At 34.5% G+C, this 26,894-nt stretch overlaps 2 protein-coding genes across 2 annotated transcripts; one reads left to right on the forward strand and one right to left on the reverse strand.

Annotated features, from left to right (window-relative positions):
- The first annotated feature begins 977 nt into the window (after nucleotides 1-977).
- LOC145062840 (PLAC8 family protein) lies at nucleotides 978-3,672 on the forward strand. The gene is made up of 5 exons (XM_079010429.1): nucleotides 978-1,400; nucleotides 1,793-1,856; nucleotides 2,087-2,251; nucleotides 2,941-3,006; nucleotides 3,229-3,672. Exons 1-5 carry the CDS (start codon nucleotides 1,129-1,131, stop codon nucleotides 3,427-3,429), a joined length of 768 nt encoding a protein of 255 aa, XP_078866555.1. The 5' UTR covers nucleotides 978-1,128; the 3' UTR covers nucleotides 3,430-3,672.
- An 11,808-nt stretch (nucleotides 3,673-15,480) lies between these two features.
- LOC145062670 (putative glycerol-3-phosphate acyltransferase 3) lies at nucleotides 15,481-22,729 on the reverse strand. The gene is made up of 2 exons (XM_079010244.1): nucleotides 21,902-22,729; nucleotides 15,481-16,509 (listed from the first exon to the last, which is right to left on the reverse strand). The coding sequence occupies exons 1-2, from the start codon at nucleotides 22,646-22,648 to the stop codon at nucleotides 15,622-15,624; spliced, it is 1,635 nt and encodes a 544-aa protein (XP_078866370.1). The 5' UTR covers nucleotides 22,649-22,729; the 3' UTR covers nucleotides 15,481-15,621.
- Nucleotides 22,730-26,894: the final 4,165 nt, after the last annotated feature.

Here is a 26,894-nt window from a genome sequence, read left to right on the forward strand (position 1 = left end):
TCTGATTGATCGACTTTCTTCGTTTTTTCTCGGCATTTGAACTTTCGCCTTTCTGACGTACAAAGTAGTGTGCCACAGACAACAACGTATACAAAATCAACTCATCATCATCAGAATCATCATCAGATGAAGAAGAAATGACACCCAAAAAATTATTCATATTGTTATTGTTGAGTGTTTTTTTCTAATTGTTGTAAAATATTTGATGTGTATTATGTCTGTATATATATGTGAGGTTTTAATTTTAAAAAGAAAAGTTTTTAATTTTTTTTTTTAATAAATGTTAACGCTCAAAAAATGGGAATAAACGGTCAAAAAACGAATAACCAATCAATCATATTGAACGTAAGTGTCCGTGACAAGTACCATTCCACGTCACATTCACCCTAGCTGGGGCGGTGTTTATGTGTGAACACCCCTTGCTAGCTCAGCTTCAAGTGTCAAAATGTCCCCCATACCCTTCGGCCTTACAATCCAATAAAAATGATTTATGCACCGATCTGACCAATTAAACAGTGATAACATCATATTTCATCCATGTAAACAGTGAAACAGTGAAAACATTATAACATTAGCTACTTTATTTTTATACCGAAGAAGGTAAAAAATATAGCCCGCACATCCATTTAATCTTAGAAAATATAATTTCAATTTAATTAACTATTCATGAATAGATTGTGATTATGTTCTTGACAAACGTTCTTTGGTTCTAACCTTTTTCCGGTTATTTAAAATGCGGTCAAAATCAAGAAAAGGGATGTTTTTCGGGTCAACGAACACTGTGGTCATTGACAGAGGTCTCAAGAACCCTAAATTCCAAAATTAAACCTCCTATAAATGGATGTCAGTAAAACCATTATCCATTGATTTGGACTTGGATAACCACCATTCTTACGTGTCACCAGCTGTTTCCAATCATTATCACCCGTCCCCACAAACCCTCTTCCACAAATCATCGCGAAACACAAATCATTTTCATTAAGAAACAAAGGAATCAATTATCCACTCAATCTTTCTCTCTCTCGCTCTGCAAGTTGTATATACACATGTGTATTTAGGGCTTTTGGAATAAGCAAAAACCTTGAAGGATTGTATATACAGAGTAGACAGAGGGAGTGAGAGAGAGAGATGATGGCGGATTCTGAGAAACAGGTTGGTGCGGCGGTGGCGATGGTGGTTGAGGAGGAGGAGAAAGAGCGATTGATTGAGCGGGTGCCGGTGTTGGATTTTGATATATTATGTTCGACGGTAGCGATGAAGACGAATCAGGGGAAATGGAATAAATTGGAAGAGAATTACGAAGAAGACGGGGGAGAATTTGGAGGAGGTGTTTTCAGGATGTGGGAAGGCGATCTTCTTGATTGTTATGATGATCGTAGATTGGTTCTTCAATCATCCTTGTAAGTTTCTCTCCTTTTTTTAAGAAACCCGTTGAAAAAAATACTTGTGCTTGATGATTGCTATAATGTCTTTGTACATTTTTAATTTTTGCAAGAAACCTTTCGAAAAAGATTCAAATATTTTGTTTGATGATAGCTTTAACATCTTTGTAAGAACTTCTCGTTTGACTTTTAACAATCAAAATATAGTTTTTTGATTTTTAAACTTTTTTGATAAAAAAAAAACTGATTCCAATTTACTGTTAGATGGTAGAAGTAAGTCTTTGGAAAGAACATCCTGTTTTGACTTTAAAATGTCAACCCTAGTTTCTTTTAAAGATGTTAGTAATGAACAAAGCTTAATATTCAAGGAGATATAATCTAATAAAACCTACAAATGCTTTATTTTGCAGTTGCCCATGGTATCGATTTGGAGAAAACATGAGACTTGCTGGTTTTGGTTCTTGCTTTCTTCAGGTAAACACATATAATCTCCATTTTATGTTTAATTAAACTAGTTTTTTAACCACAGTAATACTTTCATGGTTGATTTTATTGTACAAATTGTGTTTATGGATCACAAATTTTATATTTGGTCCATATATATATATATATATATATATATATATATATATATATATATATATATATATATATCTTTATGCATATGTTGAATTTCTAATATATTCTTCCAATGGGTCCCACAGGGATTCATGTATGCAATCCTAGCTGGAATTGCTCTTTGCAACATTGTAGCATTTGCAGTCACAAAGAAGCATTGTTTCTTGTATCTTGGGGTCTTTTTTGCACTCTCCCTAGGAACTTATATGGGATTCTATCGCTCCAAAATGAGAAACAAGTTCAATATCAAGGTAAAATTTTTGACTTTATAGGTCAAATAGACTATATTTTGACTTTGATTTTGATATGATCTACGATCTTTTTTTGAAGTGTGGAATTATTATTTCCAAAGGAACCGATGCATTCGTTTAAATCTTATGAGAAAATTGTATGATTTCACATTTCAACATTCCATGTTTGACTTTAAACAAGATGCACTTTGACTTTGTAAGTCAAACAAGCAGATGTATGATAATTTTTTGGAATATGGAATAAGGGTATTAAAACTTTATTACAAGTTTATGTTTTATTAAACTTCTAATGAAACCTTACAATTTTACAACCAAGAATGAACTAGGTTTGACTTTAAAAGTCAAAATGCATACTCGAGTGTTTCAAATCTTGCAAGTTGCAACATTAATTCATGCATCAATTTTCTTAAAAAAATGAGGTACCCTTTGACTTTATAGGTCAAGTAGGTTACATTTCAGCTTCAAATTTTTTAGGATCCACAATTTTTTTTTTTTTGAAATACTGAATTTCCTAGTCCAACTTTATAGCAAGCAACACAAAAAAGTTGAACATTGGTGTTAATAATTTTAAATAAGTTTTCACAATTTTCCATATGAAATCAACTAGCTTTGACTTGAAAAGTCAAAGGGTATATTCGAGTGTTCCTAATCTTGCAACATTGATTCATACATCTGTTTTCTTTCTTCAGGGTAGTGATGGTTCTTTAGATGATTGTGTATCCCATCTCATTTGCCCTTGTTGCACCTTGGCTCAGGTTTGTTTTCTGCTCATCTTTATTTTGTGGGTCCCAATTTTGTAGGTTAATTTCGTCATTATGCAACAAAGTTGTTTTTTATACAAACGTTTCATTTTGTGACAATATTGGGGAAAATATGAAACATTGTCTTGAATAAATGCGCATTACAGATTTAAAGTTTAAACACATATGCAAAATACTAAAATGAATCTTTTTATATTTGTGTTATATCTTGATTAGGAATCAAGGACATTGGAAATGAACAATGTTCAAGATGGGACTTGGCATGGTAGAGGGGACACAATGTGTATAGGAACATATGTTGAAGGTGTCAAAGCCTTTGAGCTAATCCCTCCTACAATTATTTCAATCGACTCTCCAAAACCCTTTTATATGCCAAAGAATACTATTGTGGCCCAAGATTCGCAACCACGGGTCTAACCACGGTAGTTATAAATCGAGCCATTCGGATGAAAGGCTTGTGAAAATCTTGACATGGGAAAAAGGGTCTTCTACCTAAAACCTCAAAAACCGAATCAAATCCATAAGAAACCATTGTTGTTTACTATGGATCGAGAACATCGCCGTTGCCCTCCAACTGTTTAAAAGATCTCAAAAAATGTGTGATGAATTGTATAGTTTGAAAATATATGGAAAAAAGGATGCATGGAGTGTCTTTTGTTCTCTCTCTCTCTCTCTCTCTCTCTCTCTCTCTCTATATATATATATATATATATATATATATATATATATATATATATATATATACACACACACACACACGCACACACACACATGTATACACACAATAGTTGTGTACCCGTGCAATATGATAGACACAAGTTGTTATTGTAAACCGAGTATAAAACATTGCCTTAAATCGATTCAGTGATACAAATTATTAAGGTGCACAGAGTAGTCTCATTTTATATATATATATATATATATATATATATATATATATATATATATATATATATATATATATATATATATATATATATATATATATTGTAAAAATCGATGCGACGGTTGACGATTAATCGGTTTGGCGGGGATTAATCGGGGACCATAAATTACTAATAAAACTATTTTAAAATTTAATATATCCTAAGAAAACATAGTATTTGAAAATTTAAAATATTTGATATAATATTTGAATATTTAAAAATTTAAAATTTTAGTGTAATATTTGAAATTTTGAAATGTTGAATTTTTAAAATTTTTTCCGCCAAGGACCACGGAGGACCACCAAGGACCATCGAGGACCGCTAAAGACCGCCGATGACCGCCTAAGTTTGACTGATATTGATCAATTTCCGCCAAGCACCCGTAATCATAATCAGTTGCATACCGCCTAGCGCCTAAGCACCGTCTAGGACGATATTTACAACATTGATATATATATATATATATATATATATATATATATATATATATATATATATATATATATATATATATATATATATATATATTGTGGATGTCTTGACGAGGGATGATTGTGGACCATTGATTTTAGTTATTTTAAAAAAATGATTTACATATATTATTAAGTTAAAGAAAATAGAATAATCTCATAAATCTCATTGTAAGGGTATTTTAGTCTATTAAGCTACATTTAAAAAAACAAATTGCGGATTTTAAGGGATAATAAATTCTATTAATTTTAAAAATCTGATTTTAAGAATGTTAATTTTTTTAATTCAGACATTCTGACAGAATATATTTTTGAATATATTGAAAAATAACAGTAACGTTTATTCTTTTAACCATAAAAGAGTAGATGTTCTAATTGAATTGAACTTCTTGAAAAATAATTAATTTTAGGATACAAGTTAAATTTATTTATCACGTTCTTAAAAATTAAAAAACTATAGGGTAAATTACACCATTCGTACCTCATGCATGTGTCAAAATGCATAATCAGTGTAACGACCCAAAAACAATACTAAATTTTTTCATTTAAAAACCATTAATTATCATTCATTGATTGTACCAAAAGCCATCATTCATTATAGTAACCCAAAACATATGAGTATAAATACAGCAAGTGCAGAAATCATATAGGGAAGATGTTGTGCCATCACGTCAGACCCTTCCATTTTGAACTAGAAGTACCTGAAGCCATAAACATAATTGTAAGCATAAAGCTTAGTGAGCTTCCCAAATTACCACATACAACATACATATAATATTACTACACGTGGCTGTGTCAAGTCCGTATTAATCCAAAATAACAGCAAGTAGTTGTGTCAGGTCCGTATCAACACCCGTATCCGTAATAACTCCGAGTCCATAATGACTCCGAGCCCAAATTAGCTCCATACATAAATCATGCAATCACATCAGTTAAAGTCATACAATAGCATAGATTATACTCATATAATACAGTGGGCCGACCTTGGTGCCTTCACCTTGACTAGGGTTTGACCTAGGGTATTATACTCATCTCACAGACAGACGAAAAGCTGAAATGACACGCTGCTCTGAAACCCACGCTACTTTTCACCTTTACTAATAACAGTAACCAAAACTCAGACTGTCATTTGAATACCTAAAATACCCTAGGTCAAACCCTAGTCAAAATCCTGGTCAAAGTTAGTCGAGTCAACAGGGTTGACTCAGCTAGTACGCGGGGCATACTCCTCGTGTACGTGGGGCATACTTCGCAGTTGACCTAGGATTGGGGAGCTGACCTCGTACGCGCAGCGTACCCCTCGGTACACCCAACGCACGCGGCTGCTCACCTCCTCTCTTATTGAGTGCTTAATCATTTAATCACTTACGTCCAAACTTCAGATCTAGACAACAAAAGATGTTCTTAACCTAATCATTTAATTACTTACATCCAAACTTCAGATCTAGACAACAAAAGATGTTCTTAACCATAAAGTTTCCAACTTTATGGTTTAGCAAGGCTATTAAGACCTTAAATCCATAAACCCTAGTCTTTTAACCCATTCCAGACCCACTCTTGCCCTATCTCATCATACCGAATTTACCAAATAGCATACCTGCCTGCACGCACGAATGGCTAGGCTATAAAAAATGCCAACGACCATCTAGCACTTGCATCAAGAGAAATTAGTGACCAAAAACCCAACTTTATGACTTAACACCCCTCAAAACCTCTGAAAGGACAACTCAAATGCCTTGGAGTACCTTCTACTCACAAAGACCAAGTTTAGGACCAAAAAGGAAACAAATTTGAGCTAAAACTAATTCCATTAGATTTCTACACCATGGTTGCCGTTTTTTACCTCCGCAAGGTGCACAAGGGGGGCAAGATGCTGGATCCAAAGTCTTGAGTGAAACACCACCACCTCAATGCTCTTCCTTCTACTCGAAAAGCTCCAAATGGCACCAAAAATGGCTCAAGAAGCTTCACAATGCACAAACACTCTTTAGAGTTTCGAAATGAGGAATGATATTGAAGATAAGAAGGTACATGTGGCCATAAATGTGTTTATATAGGGTCTAAACCCTAAAATTTAGGGTTTGCACCCTAGTTGTGTACGCCCGAGGTACCGGTGTATGCTCAGTGTACTAAATTTACTAATTTTGAATTAATTCATGTAGAGTTATGCATGTCCATACATAATTTAACACATAATCAATTATTAAATAGGATTGGAGCTATGTAAGATTCAGTTAACAAACACAATTATGGTCACAATATGTGTTCTCCAGCACAACCAAATTCAAATACTTTAATTACTTATCTAAGATTGGTTCGATCTTAGCTCTAATAATTTAATGGTCACTAAATTACTAGTTAATCAAATTCATGCAGATTAATGGTCACTAAACTACACAAAATATGAATTAAAACAATCTAGTATCAAATTAAGCATGCTAGGTATAAACAATCAAACACAAGCCATTAACCAACTAGAAAAATCCATACTAATTACATAACTAAACCATGAGTTCCAGCTTCATCTAGCTAACAAAAGCAGCTATATTTAGCTACTCATAGAAATAATCAAACAAGTAAACTTCATAATTAAAAACATAGTAATGTACCAAACTAAGAATAAAGTAGATCTTCTTCTTCCTCCTTGGTTTCTGCCTTCTTTTCCTCTGAAAACAACTTCTGGAATCTCTATTCTGTCTAGCCAACCTCCTAAATCCGTAAGCATCAAGAGTATTTATAATTTTCGAAATCACCATCCTCACGCCGTGAGAAAAGGCATCTCACATCGTGAGCTCAAATATTAATCCGTATCGAACACGGATTCTTGCTTACGGATGCTTATCTTCTACAATCTCCATGTTCACGCCGTGAGATATTGCTCCTCACGTTGTGAGAACGACTTTTTGCTGAATTCTTCATCTTAAGCTTTTAACCTCCAAAGTTCCGATCCTTGTCGCTTTTAGTCCTTATTCTTCAAGATGACTTCTTTTGGCTGCAAAATGTAATTTAATCTTATAAGTACCATTTATCTATGCAGATAACCAAAATATTAGACAAAATGTATTTAAATATTGCCTAAAAATATGTATAAATATGGAAATATCATACACTGACGCTGGTTTCAACACTGATCGAAGATAACTCACAATCACAGTCGGGATATGTGTTCACACTTAATGGAGGAGCCATTGCCTGGAAGAGTTCAAATCAAGAAGTGGTTGCACTTTCTGCAACAGAATCAGAGTACATAGTTGCGTGTGAAGCGGCTTAAGAAGTTGATTGGATGAAGAAATTTATCGGTGATCTGGATGTTGTTCCAAACATCAAAAATGCCATTGAGATGCTTTGTGACAACACTTGTTCCATCACTATCGCAAGAGACCCGATGGTTACCAACAAGACTAGACACATTCAATGAAAATTCAATTTCATTCTTCGGGAATTAGAATTGGGAAATGTACGCATTGAAAAGATTCATACAGATGATAATCTAGCAGATCCGTTCACAAAGGCTCTACCTCAAAGCAAGTTTGAGAGTCATGCAAAAGGAATCGGTCTACGATTAGCTAGTGATTGGATTTAAATATGTACTTGACTAATATCTGGATATTTAGAACTATGTAGCAATAATATGTAATCTCCTCTGAATATGAGACATCTCCTTTGCGTTGAATATTATTGTGTTCTATATTAGCATATTATTTAATCCTTGAATAATGTAATTATTCAAAAAATTTCCATAGTCAGTCATTGTTGCAGGAGCAACTGTGAATTAAGACTAATATGAATTAGCTTGGTCGATATCAAGAGGTGACATAGCAAGGTGTTGCATCCAAATTCATATGTACTTGTTTTGAGAACAACTATTGGAAATGAGCCGCATCAAGAGACTTCATGGATCGACATCATAAGTGAATCTTGAACACAGGTAAATATGTTTATGTTTTTCGACCTGAGATGCATATTAGAGAACTCAAGTATGGGAATTGTTATACTTTGACATGGTTAAACGTTGTTCGTAACCATGCAGGTATAAAAGCCTTCGTTGGGTAGAGCATGAACTATATGAGAGTATGTATGTAGTCAAGATGGGATCTGTTCCTCTTATGTGATTAGAGTTAGACATCTAAGGTGCCTTTCTTATAAGTTGGATGGCAAATGAGGATGATCACGTTCCATGTCTCATATCTAACATGATGTCTGTAACAAAGAGAATATTGATACACTTACCTTATACTTCAATTGTAGCTAGTGATCTCCTGGGATTGGATGTTGATTGATGGAACCCCTTCGTGTGTTATTAGGGGCAGTAGCCCGTTGCTAGACACCAGCTACTGTCTATGTCAGTCTATAATGAATCTTGTGCAAGTGGGAGATTATTAGATCTATATGCCCAAGAATCATTATTGAATGACATTGCTAATGACATATGATCATATAGGGTCACACCTTAATCAAGTTGGTATTTATTGAATATTTATTAAGTAATTTTTTATTAATAAATAAATTCAACTCTTGTATTTAATTAGAGAAAAATTATTGTTCTATGAAAACAGTATTGTAAGAAGTAAAAAAATAGACTTTATTTGATAAGGTATCATATAATAAGTCATGCACAAAGTCTTGGACACTTTGGTTAACCATGATTAAATCAAAGGCTAACTCTACTATGGTTAAAGGACTAGTGAACATTATTTATATAATTTAGGCCATATGGCCGATAGTTGTAAGCGTATGGAGGTTACTTGTCAACCTCCATCATGATGTTCCCCATGCCTCTCCTTTATAGCCTATACTTTTGAATATTATATTCAAGAGGCCATGCTTGGATGGGGTTATAAATAGAGGGTCTTATACATGGAGATAGTGTAAGTTTTTTGGTCTAAAACTTCTTCTTCTTTTCTCTCTAAACCATAAGCACATAAGGGCTTGGAACTCTTTCCTCTTTTGAAGAAATTACTTGATTTTGGTGTTCATTTTTTGTCTTCCTTTAGTGCTTAATTGATTAAGCACTTAAGGCTTAAAGAACAACTTTGTACAAGAAGAAATCTAGCAATTTTGGTACCTTGTCTTGTTGGTAGATTACTTGTAGAGAAGATCAAACTCCTTGTTTTCGCCATCTACTTCAACACCCCAAATACAAGAGGGTCCAAAGGCTACAAATGTTGTAATTTCTAAACACCCTATGGTTGTTATAACATCATTATAACCTCTTTAATAGGATCCTTGATGGATTGTTTTGTTGTCACACTCGAAATTTATAAGAAAATTTTAAAGCTTTCGTTGCCGGTTTTTGTGAAAAAATATCTATTTTATGCAACAAAATCCATTCACATACACCACATGCTCACGACCCAACACAACCAAACCCACTGAAGCAATCCCTAGGCTTTCCTAGGTTCCCGACCTCACACTGCCATCAGCTACTAAAGAACTCCCCATAATGCCAGTCACCCACCTCATGAACACAATTACATGTAATAAAGCTTAGATAATCCTTCGAGTAACAAACTCTTCCCTATAATGGTTGGAATCAAACAAGAGATGCGTAATAGAGTCATATCCATCACTCTGAGTTTATCTAACCTTTATCACATGTGACTTGACATATTTACTTAGTAGCTAACTCCCATCACCTAAGAGTTCCACAAAGCACAAAGAAAGCAGCATTTGTGCAGTATCACTCCAATCCCAACTACTACAACACATACTAGGAGCTCCCACTCCCTCTACTGATTGCCTTACACATACTAACCAAACCCAATCCAACATCCCATGCATCCTAGAATACCATGCATCACATATCAGGCCAACCTATCATTGGCTAATCAGAACTATTAAGCAAGTCTACAAGCTCGTACAATAGGCATACAAAGTCATCTCTCCTGGCATTCTATCATGCAAAGACTGGGCAGATCCTTAGCCCTAAGTAGCATGTGATTCCACATATTCACAGATTAAAGCATAACAGGTAACATTTATTGGTATTTTGGGAAAACTTACTTGAGCTCGGCTGATTACATGCACCATATGCTTTCTTCTTTTAGAAAAATCCCATTCCAAAATATATTTCTTTTTGAAAAACTTTACCAAATCCTCAGTTTGAGTTCAAACACACGCGGGAGTGTGCCCGAATCCCTCAAACCAAGGCTCTGATACCAACTGGTAACGTCCCAAAAATAATAACATAAAAATTTCGTTTATAAATTAATAAATCATATTACATATCATTTCCAAAAAATCATGGTTGTTAAGATTTAGTAAAATATCCTCGAATCAGAGTAAATCACAGAATACAGAACATGTGGTGTGTGCCTAGCAACCATCCCGAGCTCTTCCATTGAAAACTGAAGTACTTGAAACGTAAACTGACAACCGTAAGCACGAAGCTAAGTGAGTTCCCTAAGATACCACATACTGTACATACATAACACATATAACGGGCCCCACACAAATGAGATACGGGCCCCGCCCACACTCGCATAACGGGTCCCGCCCACACTCGAATAATAATGAGATACAGACCCCGCCCACACTCGCATATCGGGCCCTGCCCACTGAGATACGGGCCTTGCCCGCACTTGCATATCAGGGCCCGCCCACCGAGATGCGGGCCTCGCTCACACTCACATGACCATATAATCATATAAACGTTCAAATACATGTGGAAATCACAAAGATAAAAGCATACTGTACAATCATCGGGCCCCGCCCACATACAAATCATATATGCATAACTTGATACTAGCATACAAAATACCCATCGGACCCCGCCCAGTAAGCATACAAAACACATACACATGCAAGAGTCACGCATACATCTAACACTCTACATAGTAACCCTGGGCCAACATTGGTTCCTTCGACCCACTAAACATAGTGAGGAAACTCACCTTGCACTGCTGAAGTCCCACGGATAAATCTCTGGTTACTGGCTGACAAATCCCCGAACTATCAACATTAAAACAAAACCCAATTAACAATTGGGTTCCAATACATAACCATAAATCCATACTTAGGGTAAAAACACCATTTTACCACTAACCTAGCTTGGTCCAAGCCCAAGGCCCAAACTCATACTCTGAAGGCCCAAAAGCCAAATAATCAACCAAGGCCCAATTATGGCCCAATTTTCCAAATTGGGCCCAAACACCTTACATGGGACTTACCCTAAAGCCCATCCAAATATCCTTGTCCATACACTTGTTCTCATATGGCCCATCAAGAACCCAAACAGCTAAGCCCAAAAGAAAGGCCCAACTCGAAGCCCAAACACAATTAGTGTTTCCACATAAAATGACGATTTGGGTTAAGTAAGAACACTTAACCCATTAAGGACTTAATCCATTATGTCCATCACTCTACTAGGTCAATCATACAATGTGGTTGGGCATAACTCATAACTCTAATCCAACGGTCTAAAACGTGGGTCCCTACAAGTCCCAAACTAAAGTCTCCAAGATTAGGGTTTTCTAAACCCTAATTAGGGTTTCCAAACCAAACACATGACAACTAGGTCCAAGGTTAAGTTTTTAGATTAATTTGGGTTTCATTAGGTCGGGCATCACCCACTGCCACCTCGGGCGGTGGTGGTCGACGGCGGTCCACAGTTGCAGCCACCCACATACAGCGGCGACTCGAGGGATAATTCCAACACCCAAACACATACACAAGTTGTACATCATTAACACGCACACACACACCAAATCTCACACACAAATACACAACCACCCCATCACGGTGGCTGGTGGTGGCAAAAGAAGACAACTTAGCGGCGGCCACCATGGTTGGATGCCATGGTGGTTCAGCTTGCCTCCGGCTAACATAACACCCACACACACTTCACGGGTACCGGAAACAACATATACATGCGAAACCACAAAATTTCAACCACCAACTAAGCGGTTGACGACGCCAAAATCAACAAAAACAATGACCAAAGGCCGACAGCGTAGCAACGACTTACATGACGCCATACTCACAGAAAGGAACGAATGATAGTAGAGGTAAGTTGTGGTTAGCCTTACCGAGAGCCTTCCAGTCGATCATGACCCACACATCGACGTTCACAATTCATTCTTCGGCCTCGGTGATTCTTCCGGTTGCGCACAACGTCACCAGCACCAGGGGTTGTGGTGGTGGCGTTCAACGACAAGGTAGCAGGGTGGTAAGGTGGCGGTCGGACTCGACAATGCAAGCGGCGGCTAAGAAGACTCCGAAATGGTGGCGGCCGGAGAAGTAGCTAAGGTTAGGTTTTAGTACCAAGGAAAACGAGGGGGAAGGGATGCATGGGTTTAATCATGTGTTTCTCTTCAAACATCTTTTCATTTTTCCAAGTTTGGCGCTCCTCCACAAAATCTTTTTCAACTTAACTCCAATATTTACCAAACATCCCCTGCCTTCTGAAATTCTTTACAAACCACAAAGGAAATTACACTTTAACCCCCAATACCCAAAATTAAGAAATCTAACTCCCCGAAACAAACACCCTGCTAAATTATTATTGATTTTTGGTCAAAAGAAATCATAATCAATTACATCTCGAAGTTAAAGGTTTATTTTCGAAACGGGTGTTACATGTTGCTATGTCCTCTAGTTTGTTATTCTCTCTCTCAGTTCTCCTTTTCTAGAGAGACGCTTGCTTATGCCAATATAGACACATGTAACCCCTACAACATCCTTACATACTCCAATCCTAAGCTCTCATATGAAGGAAAGCCAATCTTTCATCCAAACTTATATTAGAGCCTTATCGAGGATTTTCAATATCCAACCTTTACAGGCCCTGCTATTTATTATGTGGCTCAACAAATATGCATCTACATGAATGACCCTAATGAACCTTACTTACTTGCTCTAAAGCACATATTTTGCTATCTTCAAGACACTCTTATGCATAACCTTCAAATTTGTCTGCCTTATACAGGTTATTTCGTTTCTTACTCTGATGTTGATTGGGTTGGTAGTCCTTGAAGTCTACCTTGGTGATAACCTTATCTTGTGCACATCTAATCGCCAACATGTCGTTTCTTGGTCTAGTTTTGAAGTTGGATACCAAGGGTTGGCCAATGTGGTGAATGAATTTTCCTGGAATAGAAATCTCCTCCTCAAATTATGTTATCCTTTATCATGTGCTACAATTATTTTGTGATAATATGAGTGTCATGTATCTAGCTTCCAACCTAATGTAACACCAAAGAACCAAACATATGGAAAATGATTTACATTTTCTAAGAAAAGTGTTGCTATTGGTTAGGTTCATATGTTACACATGACATCTACTCTTTAGTTTGTAAAAGAATTACCTATATAACTATTAATAGATTTATGGGGTAACATGAATGCTTGTGATTATCCAAGTAAGGGGGAATGTTAAATAGTGTATATTATAATTTATTCATCAATTCACATACTAGTGTAACATCTATATGTATTCATAAGCTAATGCAATACTAACTATTTTCCACATTATCAAAAGTTTCAAATTGTGACCCATTACAATAAAACTCAACTCATGTTATACGATTAAAAAAATTAGAATAACATGTTTTAATAATATTTATATTATGATTACCTGATGTTTTAATAATAACTAACAAGAATATTTAAATAAAATTAAAAAAAAAACATTCTTGATTTTGTTCTTTCACTACAAAGAATAGACAAACCCTATAAAGAATATTCTATATCGGCGGTAAATGTTAGAAACTAAGGGGATTAGAATAACAATAAATATAAACTTGGATAAATTCAAGGATCGTGTTTTCAAACACTTTCCGAAATTTGTAATTCGTCCATTTTACCCGGGGCACACGAATTCCGAAGTAGGATAATCTAAGAATGAACAAATCTTAATTACATGCCTAATTTAGATTGTAAAACACATAATACTTTGTTAATGTATTCTTGAAAGATAGGTCAAATCTTAATAAACAAATGTTGAAAATATATTATGTAACTTGTTTTGTGGAACATGAAACATGTTCTTATACAAGAGAGAAAAGTAGGTATTGGCTCTAAACCTTGGACCCTGCTAGGGGCGCTGCCCCTGCCAGGGGCGCAACCCCTTGGAACCTTACACCCAAGAGAGCTGCCCTCGGAACCCCGTATTCCCAAGTTTACATTTATTATTCCAAGTGTGCACCTTGCACCTTCTATCTTGGTTAGTAAATGAAGCTCGACATATCTCATTATTAATAATAATTACATAAAAATATGTTAACAACACTAAAATCACCAACAACATATATCCCCTCTACAACAGCTTATAGAGGCGACTTGTTCCGAACAACGTTTTGTGAAACATATATTTTGGAGGCCGACACAAGCTTGTTTCTTGTAGTGTAAAATAATACTTCTAGGCGACAAATGTCGTCTATATAGGATCCGTTTCCATATAGTGAATTTTTCTTGTTAAATAATTAGATATAATAAATATGATTAGAAAATATTAGATTCATCTATTTCAGGGTGTTTAGAACGTGTCATACACACACACATTTTACACTACTCCTAAATCTATTCATTTTGTCCACAACGAAAATTGAACCTTCAACATTTGTTTGATGACATCTATCCATCAATTTCTGAGAATGCTAGGTCAAGAGCCTGAAAATAAAATAAATTTCATGTTTTATAAATATTACATAATACTATATTAAAGCCATATAGGCCTATACCTATGATATGGCCCGTCGTGTTCAAGTTTGGACCAATAATAAATTAAAATAGTGATTTTTTTTAATCGAAAATATACACTTATTCTTTTTTATATATTCACTCATAACTATAAAAAAATAGTCCCAACTCCCAACATCCAACACCCAGTACCATTAACTCCATCTACTTAATTAAGTGAGGCCCCATCATAAACTTCTTTAGATAAAGGAATATGTATTTTTTTTTTGTTATTTTTATCGTTATTAGCATTGTTATTAAAAGGATGCTTCACACCTCTTATCTTATTCATCTTCATCCATCACCAATTCAAGGACTATCTGTTAATTTACTCCCATACAATTACTATGCAAACATAATTACAATCAATACGATGGTGGACCATTTAGTATGCTTTGATGTATATTAAATACTTGCATTTTTAATATCAATAACTCTTTTTTCACTCATGCACATATGTCGGGTTACAATTGTATAAAAAATACTTAAATTGTGAATTATACATTATACATCAAAAGTTGATATATTCTATAATTCTAAATAACACCTTCATTTCCTGCCAAGATCATGTACTTGTCTCTTCTTGTGAGATTCGTACATTGAAACCCTAATGCATCCGCAATTTGTCTCTGAACCTGATTAGCAATTTCGATACTCGATTTCCCACATGTATTTGCACTTGTCCACTTCTCAAGAATCATGACATGGTAAATTCCAATTGGATTCAAAAGAAAGAACAAAGGGTCCAAAAATTTGAAACCGCTTGCAGTTGTCCCATAAAACATACCGACTTTAGCATCTAAAGCAACAGGGATGATTTCATTGCTCATTTCAGCAAATAAAGGGCTAAATCGAAGCACATAGGGTTCCCTACAAGTAGTCCCTTCAGGGCAAACCACAAGGTCACTTTGGTTAAGTAACATCTCCATCATCTTTGAGTCTTTCTCTTTGTTCCTACTCAAATGGGAAGTCTTTAATGGTGCCAAGAGTTCTGATAATCGGCTCAAGCTATATGTAACAGCTGTGACAGGCTTCATTATTGACATTGATATATAGATTGGATCAAGTAATGTTCTATGATTGCACACATATAACGTGCCTTTTTTCTTGCCTTCGCTTTTGATTGGATATTCTCCGATTTTGTCAACATTGATGGTATACTTTGAACATATATATGTTCTACCTCTCATCCCTGTGTATGACAAGATAGGGATAGACATGGTGTATGGAAAAGATATTGCAATTATGATCCTCAAAATAGTGAGCAAGAACCCAAATGGAACCCACATGATTATTGCTAATGTTATTAGATATGTTGGCATGAGTGCGATCCTTCCATCATGAAAAATCAATGGTTTTGGGTAATTATCTCTCGGGAGAGCTCTCCATCTTCTCTTTTCTGCTTCGGATACTATGTATATCTCCTAAAGGAAGAAAACATATGGTTTTAATTAAAAAGATGATCAAAGCATAAAAAAAGTTATATTATATCCATGTTTTTAATTATGAACTAAAATATATTAAGAGATTTCAATGAAGCCACTTCATTAGCGATAAGAAGTGTACTCTTCAAATATGGATAAAATTAATGTATTATTTCATTATTTGTACTCATGGAGATGCATAACTAATATGTTGTTACCATCAAAATTTTGATGTCAAATACAATATACATAGATGAAGAAACGTACATATCTAAGTTATGCATTCTTGTCGTAAAAAACTGATCAGCACATATTAATATTAGAAAGAAATGTGCTACCAAACTAGAACTACCGGTAATCTAGTCATTCTATTTAACATATATATTATAATAATGTGAAAATTAATGGAATTTGCGCTATCCATAATCCAAACCCATAATTAAAAAGCGTGTTGTGCTAAAATCTAAACTACATAAACTGAGCACACAAAACATAGATACTTAAGTGCAAGAGTCTAGAACAAGGTAACTTTTAACATTTTAGTAGTATGTATTATTTTTTTGAATTTATGTATTTATTATTTCGATTTAACCCCCATATTATTCTAAAGTTTTGTTTCACTTTCACCCTTAAGGAGGGTTGTATACAAACCGAATGAACACGAACAATGGTTTGCTCATGTTCGTTCGTTTAAGTTAGCATAACAAACTGATGAACACTGATGTATAAACGAACGAGTTTTCTTTTTCATGTTCGTTCATTTAACAAATTATCTTATTCATGTTCATCCATTTATGTTCGTGAACAAGCTAAATGAACATAAATGAATAAAGATAAAATAACATGATGAAACATATCTGAACATAAACGAACATATAATATAGTAATATAAAAACAATTTAATATATATGAATATAAATAAACTTAAACGAACGTGAATGAACAATATAAACGAACGTTTACGAACATAAATGAAATTAAAAACGAAACCATTGTTCATGTTTGTTCTTTTGGACTATATGAAAGAAAATTTAAATTCATTATCGTTTATTTATTAAATAAACAAACATCTTATCAAATGGTTCGCCGAACTCCGATTCGTTTATGGCCATGCCTGAGTCCTATAAGCATATTTTCTATTTAGGGTAAATTACATCAATCGTCCCTCGTGTAGGTGTCATAAAGCACGTTTGGTCCCTATTTTTAAAAATTAACACGGACAGTCCCTATGTATGTTTTTTCTTGCACACTTAGTTCCTCCACGTATAAAAAGACTATTTTGCCCATATTTATTTATTTTTTGACTTATTTTCCATTTATTTGTTATTTATTAATTATTTATGGATTTGTTTATAACTAATCTATTTTTTTATTAATTATAATTTTTAGAAAAGGAAACGCCCCCTTAAATTAACTCTAACCCTTTTAGCCATCAACCACCGACAACTACAACACTACCAATCAACTCCAGCTACCATCCACCTCTAGCTACCAGCCACCTCCGGCCACCATCCATCAACACTGAAAACCATCGGAAACTACGACTTATCTTCATCTCTTTTTATCCCTCTCTCTCTCACATACCTCTCTCTCTCTCTCACACACATATCCCCTCTTTAAAATCTGGTACCTCATGAACCACTGGAAATGACCATCCACCGCCACTTAACCAAACCAAACCCAAAACATAGACGACTTTTGAAACCCTAGGCGGCGGAGTTACAAATCCTCAGATCGGAACCCTAAGACGATGAAGGCGACGACGTTCCAACACTGAGATGATGAAGGTTCGAAACAACCCACCTCTACGACAAAAATAGTGCAAATCCTCCACCAGATCTATAAGCTTTGATTAACTACCACCCTCGTCTCCCGATTTGTGAGTCCACCGACGATGTTTTTAGGAGAACAGGTAGTAGCGACGAAAGTGTAGATCTGAGATGTTGAAGATCTGAAATGATAGAGGTTTTCACGAAGATGAAGGCGATGGTGATAAAGATGATGATGGTTAAGATCTGACGAAGAGGTCACCTTCTCCGGTGAGGTAGCAGTCACGACCACGTGACAGTTCCAAAGAAGGTGAGGCATTTATAAGTAGTGAAGTTTTTGATGGCGATGGAGATGGAGATGGAGATTTAGGTGGTTTTTTAGGGTTTTAGACAAAGATATGAGATAGTGGTAGGTGACGGCGGTACACCGAAGGAAGTGGAGATGTTTCCGGTGGTTGTTTAGATATATAGTGGTGGTGGTGAATGTTTCCGGTGATGCTATATAGAGTTTGAGAGAGAAAAACATAAATTAGATTAACAGTCTTTAAAAGGTGGGGTAGGTGGGGCCACATTTATTTTTTTAATTAATAATAATAATAATAACATTAAATTATTAGGAAAAGAAATACACAAATGACATTATGGTCATTTTATATCTGTCATGGACTACATACGCAACAAAAACGCATATCAGGGACGAAGCATGCAAGTTTTAAGCAAACAAGGGATGATCCAAGTTAATTTTTAAAAATAGGGACTAAACGTGCTTCTGACACCCACACGAGGGACGATTGGTGTAATTTACCCTTCTATTTACTATTATGCATAGGCTTGGGCCTCAAATGGGTTTTTCAAACGGGATTCAAGAATTGATGCTTAAGAGTAAAATACCAAACCTGCCTAAACTGCCAAGTGCCAACTAGGTTGGCCTTTATTTCCTTTATGGGCCTCAGGTGAGTTTTTCTTTCCTCCTAACATATGCGTACACAAAGCCCAGTGCCGGATGCAGACTGTTTTAGTAGAGGTGTTCCTCGTCCTTCAAGCGCGTGCATCTAATAGAAAAAAAAAAAAATTTACACTGCGTGCCGGAAATTGAGTAGTGGCCCGGGATCTCTATTGCCCCACTAAGGTCCGCCACTGACAAAGCCACAATATTGGTAAAAGAAAAAAAATAGTACTAAAAATACGATTGGTTTTAAAACTCATTTGGGTTAGAAACCAGATCAGATTCAAACCGGTTCAAACCTAAAAATATTCAAACCAATACGAACCAAATTGGACCTGATTGAAATCGGATCGTACAGAATCGGTTTGAAAATACTCATATAATACATTTCACTATGAGACAAAAATAGAATCCTAAGGTGACAAATGGTTCGTCTTTGGAATAAGAAACGATGATAAATTACAAGATAGGGCACACGTGATATCTTGCACATATTTTTCCAAATTGCCAATAGAAAGTGAGGCTGAAGATTGATAGTCATAACAGCCAACAAAATACTTTTATATTAAATGTGAGTAACAATACATGTTAAAAAAAATTAGAAAAACCGGTCTTAAACAGGCTTAAAAAACCGATGCATGTCAAAGTGATCTCAAATCGGTCCTAACTATTAAAACATTGACCCGGTTCGGATTAGGAACCAAATCAGTTTCGGATATAAAGTTGATTTCGGATCATGAATTGTTTTTCTTTCCCAACTCTACACACACACACATATATATATATATATATATATATATATATATATATATATATATATATATATATATATATATATATATATATATATATATATATATTTCTTGAAATTTAAGAGGTATATAATTATAACTTAATGTACAAACTTGTTATGCACAAACAAATCATCTTTTCATGAACAAAAATAAATTATAATAAAGAATATTCAACGAATATATTTAAGAAAGAAACATCAATTAATTTTTGTTTCTTTTTTAATGTAGGCATAATGTTTGTCCAAGGTTGGATATGAAAATTTTATAACATTTCAGCTAGAAAATTTATAGTCATTTGAAACAATCAAATAACATTTTTTGGAAAAAAAAACTATTCATCGAAAAAGTAATAATTGTCGCCGCCGCTTTGGGCAGCTGCACACCTAGTATATATATATATATATATATATATATATATATATATATATATATATATATATATAGAGAGAGAGAGAGAGAGAGAGAGAGAGAGAGAGAATACAAAAATGAATATGGACAACATCTTTTTTTTTATTGTTGTCAAAGTGCTTCGGCATATCGGTGCGGCGAGATAGGTAATACTTATATATGAATATGCAGTGTCACCACCTCCTTTTTCGTTCAACACTTCACCCACCTCCACAATAGTCACCATTGCCACTTCCGTCACCAACTGCCGCTACCTCTACCACCGCCATCTCCGCCACCAACCACGATAAAAATAATTTCTTAAACTTTTAGGCTATTTGAGCTCTCTCTCTCTCTCTCTCCCTCTTTCGCTCTCTTATATATATATATATATATATATATATATATATATATATATATATATATATATATATATATATATATATATATATATATATATATATATATATGGGAAAAATGAATATACCCTTAAGGGTATATAAGCTTAGGTTCCCAAACACATCATACTACGTCGTTTTGTTTGATATATTGATTGTAATGGTTTTAAACTTCAACCCCTAACTTGATTTACTTTCAAGATTTTCGAAATTTCACTATTATCTTTCTTTTATATCGTATCTTTTTGCCGAACACCTACTAGGCTATATATATATATATATATATATATATATATATATATATATATATATATATATATATATATATATTGTAGTTGAAAATGAAAATTATGTAAGAGTAAGATAAATGTGTAATTTATAAAAATCATGAAAGTAAATCAAGTTATAAGTTAAATTATAAGAACATTAAACAATTAGAATGTATTATTTGATACAAAACGACATAGTATGGTGAGTTTGGGTATCTAAGTTTATATACCCTTAAGGGTATATTCACTTTTCCCTATATATATATATATATATGTGTGTGTGTGTGTGTGTGTGTGTGTGATATCCTCTTACATTTTTGAGCTATATAGGATAAGGATGAGCAGGAGATGTGGTGTTGTTATATAACATAAGGCCTAAGAGGAATCAAAAGTTCATATTGACATCCATGATGCAAGTTATATAAGAGTTGAAAAGATAACGGTTATGATTGAATAAGTATTTAACTTAGTATGTGATGACATTGAGTAAAGTTAAGTGGATGAGTCGAACGATCATTCAAGTGTTTACTAAGGGTTCAATATAAAGAATAAAGTAGTGATTAGGAGTGAATATGTGTTTATTAGGTTATGGGCATTAAAAGTAAAGTTGCATATGTATTTAATGGATGATGTAACAATCTATTGAGCTCTATAAAGTTCAATAGATTGTGGATTTTAAAAAATCCCTTGTCGCCGATTATATAAAAGGATTAGTTAGACCCCGATGAGTTTAGTGTTATACAAGGAAAATGTCTCTCTCATGGAGTTGTATACTTGTATAGTTCATATGTATAGACATACATGAGGGAGAAGGAAAGATATTTTATACCTTGCAATGAGAGAAAATATGATGATCAAGAGTTTTGTTGAAGCAACCAAAACCAATGAGATTACTATCACTTTTTCTGTCTCCAAACACATCATTTATCAAGAAACTTGATCTTGTTGATGGCCCCTCCTCCATCAACCCTACAAAATACCCACAAACTACTTTTAAATCTCTCCCAAGAACACGATCAACACCCAAATAATCCATCAAAAACCCTTCAACCATAACTATAGGCAATTCACTCAAGCCCACCTTTCTCCCACATCTCATCACCACCTGAAACCCTTCAAACCCTAAATCCTCCATAAAGAATTTTGGCAAAACGGTCCTTCCAATCGAAAACTTTTCCTTTTTTATCCCACAGAAGCATATAAACACCATAATCTTCAACCCCATATCCATGCTAAACAAACAAACTAAAGGGTAAAATAAGAACAACACTAACCCTCTCAAGACACCACCACCTTCGAAAGCCACAAGCATGAAGTAAGGAAAGAGTGAAGTTGACCTTAATACCCCGCCTTCCGCTTCAAACACAAGAGTTGTGTTTAGTAGCTCTTCTGATGTGTGCTTCTCTGCAATGGTTTCATATTTCAAATACTTTTGGCACTTGTTCTTCCTTTGCTGACCCTGAGGGTAACTTAGTGATTTTAACAGAAATTTAAACAAGAATAATAGATGGTGTGACATTTTTCTATCCATCATGAGATGGTTATTGTTAGTAGATGTATCATTTACATAATACATATATTTATACCAGCAACAAGAAGCTATGCCTATCAATTGTACGGCATGCACAAAAGATAGTACGTGAGCTAAATCATTTGAGGTGCACTTGCATGTTGCCCTCCATTAATGTCAAATCAAAACCACTAATTATTAAGAATAAAAAAAATTAAAAACCTCTTGTCAGACAGTTTGGACATTAGATTATTAATATACATGAATTGAGTGGGAAATGAAATTGTTAACATTTCAACGTCTATGTTTGAAAAATGATTATACAAATTAATTAATCAATTAAATGGACAAATGTATCATTTTAAACCACTTATTTGTTTATTTGACAAAAAAAGTTTTATTGGAATATGGGTCAAGTAGGATTTTATGAACCACATAAGCTCCAAAGCAATAAATGATCGTGTCAATCGATATTCAAGCACGTCAATAGACGCAAAATTTTGTGTTTCACGTTATCAATATCATCTTTTGATATAGATGACGTGAAGTTTTCGTTAGATCGAACAACTTTGTTGGATTTGAGTATAGACAAGTCAATTAAACAACGAACACAATGTTCAGCAGGAATAAATGAAAGGGCCGCATCATCTTCTTTCAAGAAAGATCGAGGTAGACGTACAAATTGGACTTGTGTAATTCATTTGAAAATTTCCTTTAACAATTAACACGTAAGTCTTTTAAGGCTTTTTCTATTGACGGAGGATAATAAATGATTTATTTGATTATTTCTTTGGTTTGAATTAGCACTTTGTTTTTCTTTTGACTGTCATTTTTATTTTCCTGTATCTCTTTCCTGTCTAGAATCTTGTTAGGTTTTGCCTTTTTAATATACATATTTTATTTTCCGGTAAAAAAAATAAATAAAAATTAGCCCTCTTAATGGTGTTATTTTAAGAAATTGGAATTTGGAATTAGCGGTAAATGGTTTTAAATTGTAGCTCAACTAACAATTGTTTTTCGCCTATTTAAGATAAGATAATGATTACTAAACCTTGTTATGCTAAAACAAAGTTTTTAAACGACAAAACTACAAATTTTGTCCTTGTGGTTTTCAAAAACCTTTGAATGGGGTCCAAAAAGTTTCCAACTTGCATGGAAGGTCCAAAATCAAGGTTTTTCTGGGTTTTTGGTCCAAAAAAACTTAAAAAGACGATTATGCCCTTTTATTTTCTTTTTTCTATTTTCTTTATTGTTTTTGGTATTTAAATAATTAAAAAAAAAATAAAAAATAAAATAAAAGGCGTTCGATTCCACGTGTACTCTCTTTTCTCTTTCTTTCGTCTTCTCATCGATGAATCCAGCTTAGCTACTTCTTCCCAACATCGACTCTCAAACCCTAAATTCAAATCCCAATTCTTCAAATTATCAATTCTACGATTCTTCAAATCTTCAATCTTCTCCTCGTCCACAACCAATGCTCTGCTCCAAGTCATCCAAATGGCTAAACCGCCTTCGTTCATCCAGAGGATTTCCAGACTCCGATAACATCAACCTCGAGCACTTCCTCTCCAATTCCCTCGACAAAATTGATCCCCAAACGTCGACGGATCCTTCGCTTCCCGATAAAAGACCCAAACTTGACAAACAGGATGATAGTGGAGCTATCCAAGGTCGTGAAGTGATGAATAATGTACTATCGGAGCTGTTTCAGATGGGAGAATTTCAGGATTTATCGAGAATTAAAAGGAAAAAGAGCTGTAGGAAGCAACAGTGCCCTAGAATCTGTATTGTTTCTACAAATTCGAATGTTCAGAACGTGCCTGTTGGAAAGGATAGGGTTTCCTCGCCACCGCCGTCGCCGTCGCCATTTCCGTTGACTTTGAGCAATGACGTACAACAAAGGAAGTCAATCGAGAGTTGAAGGTGACTGGACATGTTGAGGAGGAGGAGAAAGGCCATTGGGATCTAACCGCGTATTCGCAAACAGAGGTTACTGTTATCGATACGAGTGTTCCATCTTGGAAATTCGAGAAGATGTTGTACAGGAGAAAGAATGTATGGAAGGTTGGGGATAAGAAAGGTAAGGGATTAATGACCAGTGACAGAAAGAAGAGAAAGGAGCGTCTGAATGAGAATGGTGATGTAGAGAAGAAGAAATTGAAGCTGTGTAGTTCATTATCCAAGTCGGGAAATGCAGAACAAGGCGGAGAGAATAAAAAGAAAAAGAAGAAAAAGAAAAAGAAGTTGAAGATGTGCAATTCATCGAAGTATGAAGATAAAGAAGAATCCATGGCTCGATCAAAGTCCCCTCAGGAGAAGATTGAAGAGTTGAAGAATCGTAGAATTGATAATTTGAAGAATTGGGATTTGAATTTAGGGTTTGAGAGTCGATGTTGGGAAGAAGTAGCTAAGCTGGATTCATCGGTGAGAAGACGAAAGAAAGAGAAAAGAGAGTACACGTGGAATCGAACGCCTTTTATTTTATTTTTTATTTTTTTTAATTATTTAAATACCAAAAACAATAAAGAAAATAGAAAAAAGAAATTAAAAAGGGTAAAATCGACTTTTTAAGTTTTTTTGGACCAAAAACCCAGAAAAACCTTGATTTTAGACCTTCGATGCAAGCCAAAAACTTTTTGGACCCCATCTAAAGGTTTTTGCAAACCACAAGGACCAAATTTACAGTTTTGTCTTTTTAAACAAATTAAATTTCTTTTTACTTTTTGTTCCTATAAATTATTCTATCAAATTAAATTGTGACGTGTTTATTGAAATTTTAATATATTAATGTGATGCGTGTCATTATTTAAATGGATAGGATAGGAGGATATTTAATTTATCAAGTTTTTAAGTTTATTGTTGAACAAAACTTTTCAATAACAATAACATCTATCTTCTCTCCCACCATTCTTTCTAAAGGCGTGTTCGGCAAAACTAGCTAGTAGTAGATAACGGGTAGTAGATAACATTTGATTTTGGAGCGTTTTGTTGAAAGCTACTCCATGTAGCTTTTGATTTTGGAGCATTTTGTCTAGGTTAAAAGTTAAACGCCCCTGTTGCTCAACGAGACTTTTTCTTTTTTACTAGTTTTTTTTCTTAAAAGTTAGAAGCCAGAAGCTCTTAAACACCGCGTGTCGAACACGCCCTAATTCATTTACTATGAGCGTGTTCGGCAAAATTAGTTGGTAGCGGTTAGCGGATAGCGTTTGATTTTGGAGCGTTTTGTTGAAAGCTACTTCATGTAGCTTTTGATTTTGGAGCGTTTTGTTTAGGATAAAAGTTAAACGTTCCTGTCGCCGAACGAGACTTTTTTTACTACCGTTTTCTTAAAAGCTAGAAGCCAGAAGCTCCCAAACGCTACGTGCCGAACACGCCCTAAATGCAGAGAGTGTTCATCATTCTCATCAATTCTATCTTATTTGTCACATAAGGTTTTTTTATTTTTTATTTTTTTTATCTTCTGTTTCCATCTCTCTTATCTCACACACATACAAACCTAGGGACGGGCCTCGTATAGGTTCCGAAGGTCCCAAACTACTACTCAACTTTGTCTTCCAAAGGTAAAAAAAAATTAACCACCAAAAAAATACATAATAAAACATTCTGATCTGTTATTTTTTACACAAAATTTGTATTTTTAATACTAACTAAGGATGATATATTATGTTAAAGTTCCGGGTTGAAATCATCAATTTTGATAAAAAAAAATACTAATAAAAATGAGAAACTCATTTCTATATGTTGAAATATTGAAAGACATATGGTATGAAAGAATCTCATCTCATCCCATATTGATGGTGAAAGAGAAAATAAGAGTCAAATCCCCTTTTAAAAATAGTAACTCTAAACTAGAAGAAAAAACTTTTTTTAAGGTTGCTTTTTAGAAGTTCAAGTTACAAACTTTATCAAACCTAATGTTGCTTAAATTACTTTTTCTTTAGTAAAAGCTTTTTTGATTTGAGTTCGTCTCCGTTTGATGGGTTTCATGGGTTGTTATATGTTGACCGAACTCGATATGAACCCGTCCCAACATGAACTCGTTTTCCACGCCCCGTGCAAACCCATATTTTTCATCCCTTTCAACCCACTCAATTTTCATTTTTATATCTATAAATCTAATTAAAAATTTAACGTCCGTGAATTCGAACTAGACCTTATTGAATAATTAAAATCTTCGAATAGGATAATTGCAAATAAACGAACAAGATAATCAAACATAATATGTGTTTATATCAGGTGATTTATATATGATATGTACATGAAGTTTCGGCAAATGTTATGGGTGTATAATACTTTTATAAAAGCTTATTTT

This window comes from Lactuca serriola, chromosome 7 (genome assembly GCF_051521515.1).
Source record: "Lactuca serriola cultivar US96UC23 chromosome 7, Lser_US96UC23_V15, whole genome shotgun sequence".
In the NCBI taxonomy this organism is placed as follows: domain Eukaryota; kingdom Viridiplantae; phylum Streptophyta; class Magnoliopsida; order Asterales; family Asteraceae; genus Lactuca; species Lactuca serriola.

Coding starts and splice junctions, on each gene's coding strand:
- LOC145062840 (XM_079010429.1), top strand. CDS start 1,129: ATGATGGCGGATTCTGAGAAACAGGTTGGTGCGGCGGTGGCGATGGTG. Junction 1,857..2,086: donor TTGGTTCTTGCTTTCTTCAG/GTAAACACATAT, acceptor TGGGTCCCACAG/GGATTCATGTATGCAATCCT. Junction 3,007..3,228: donor CTTGTTGCACCTTGGCTCAG/GTTTGTTTTCTG, acceptor TATCTTGATTAG/GAATCAAGGACATTGGAAAT.
- LOC145062670 (XM_079010244.1), bottom strand. CDS start 22,648: ATGTATTATGTAAATGATACATCTACTAACAATAACCATCTCATGATG. Junction 16,510..21,901: donor ATATTTTCTCTCATTGCAAG/GTATAAAATATC, acceptor TTCTTCCTTTAG/GAGATATACATAGTATCCGA.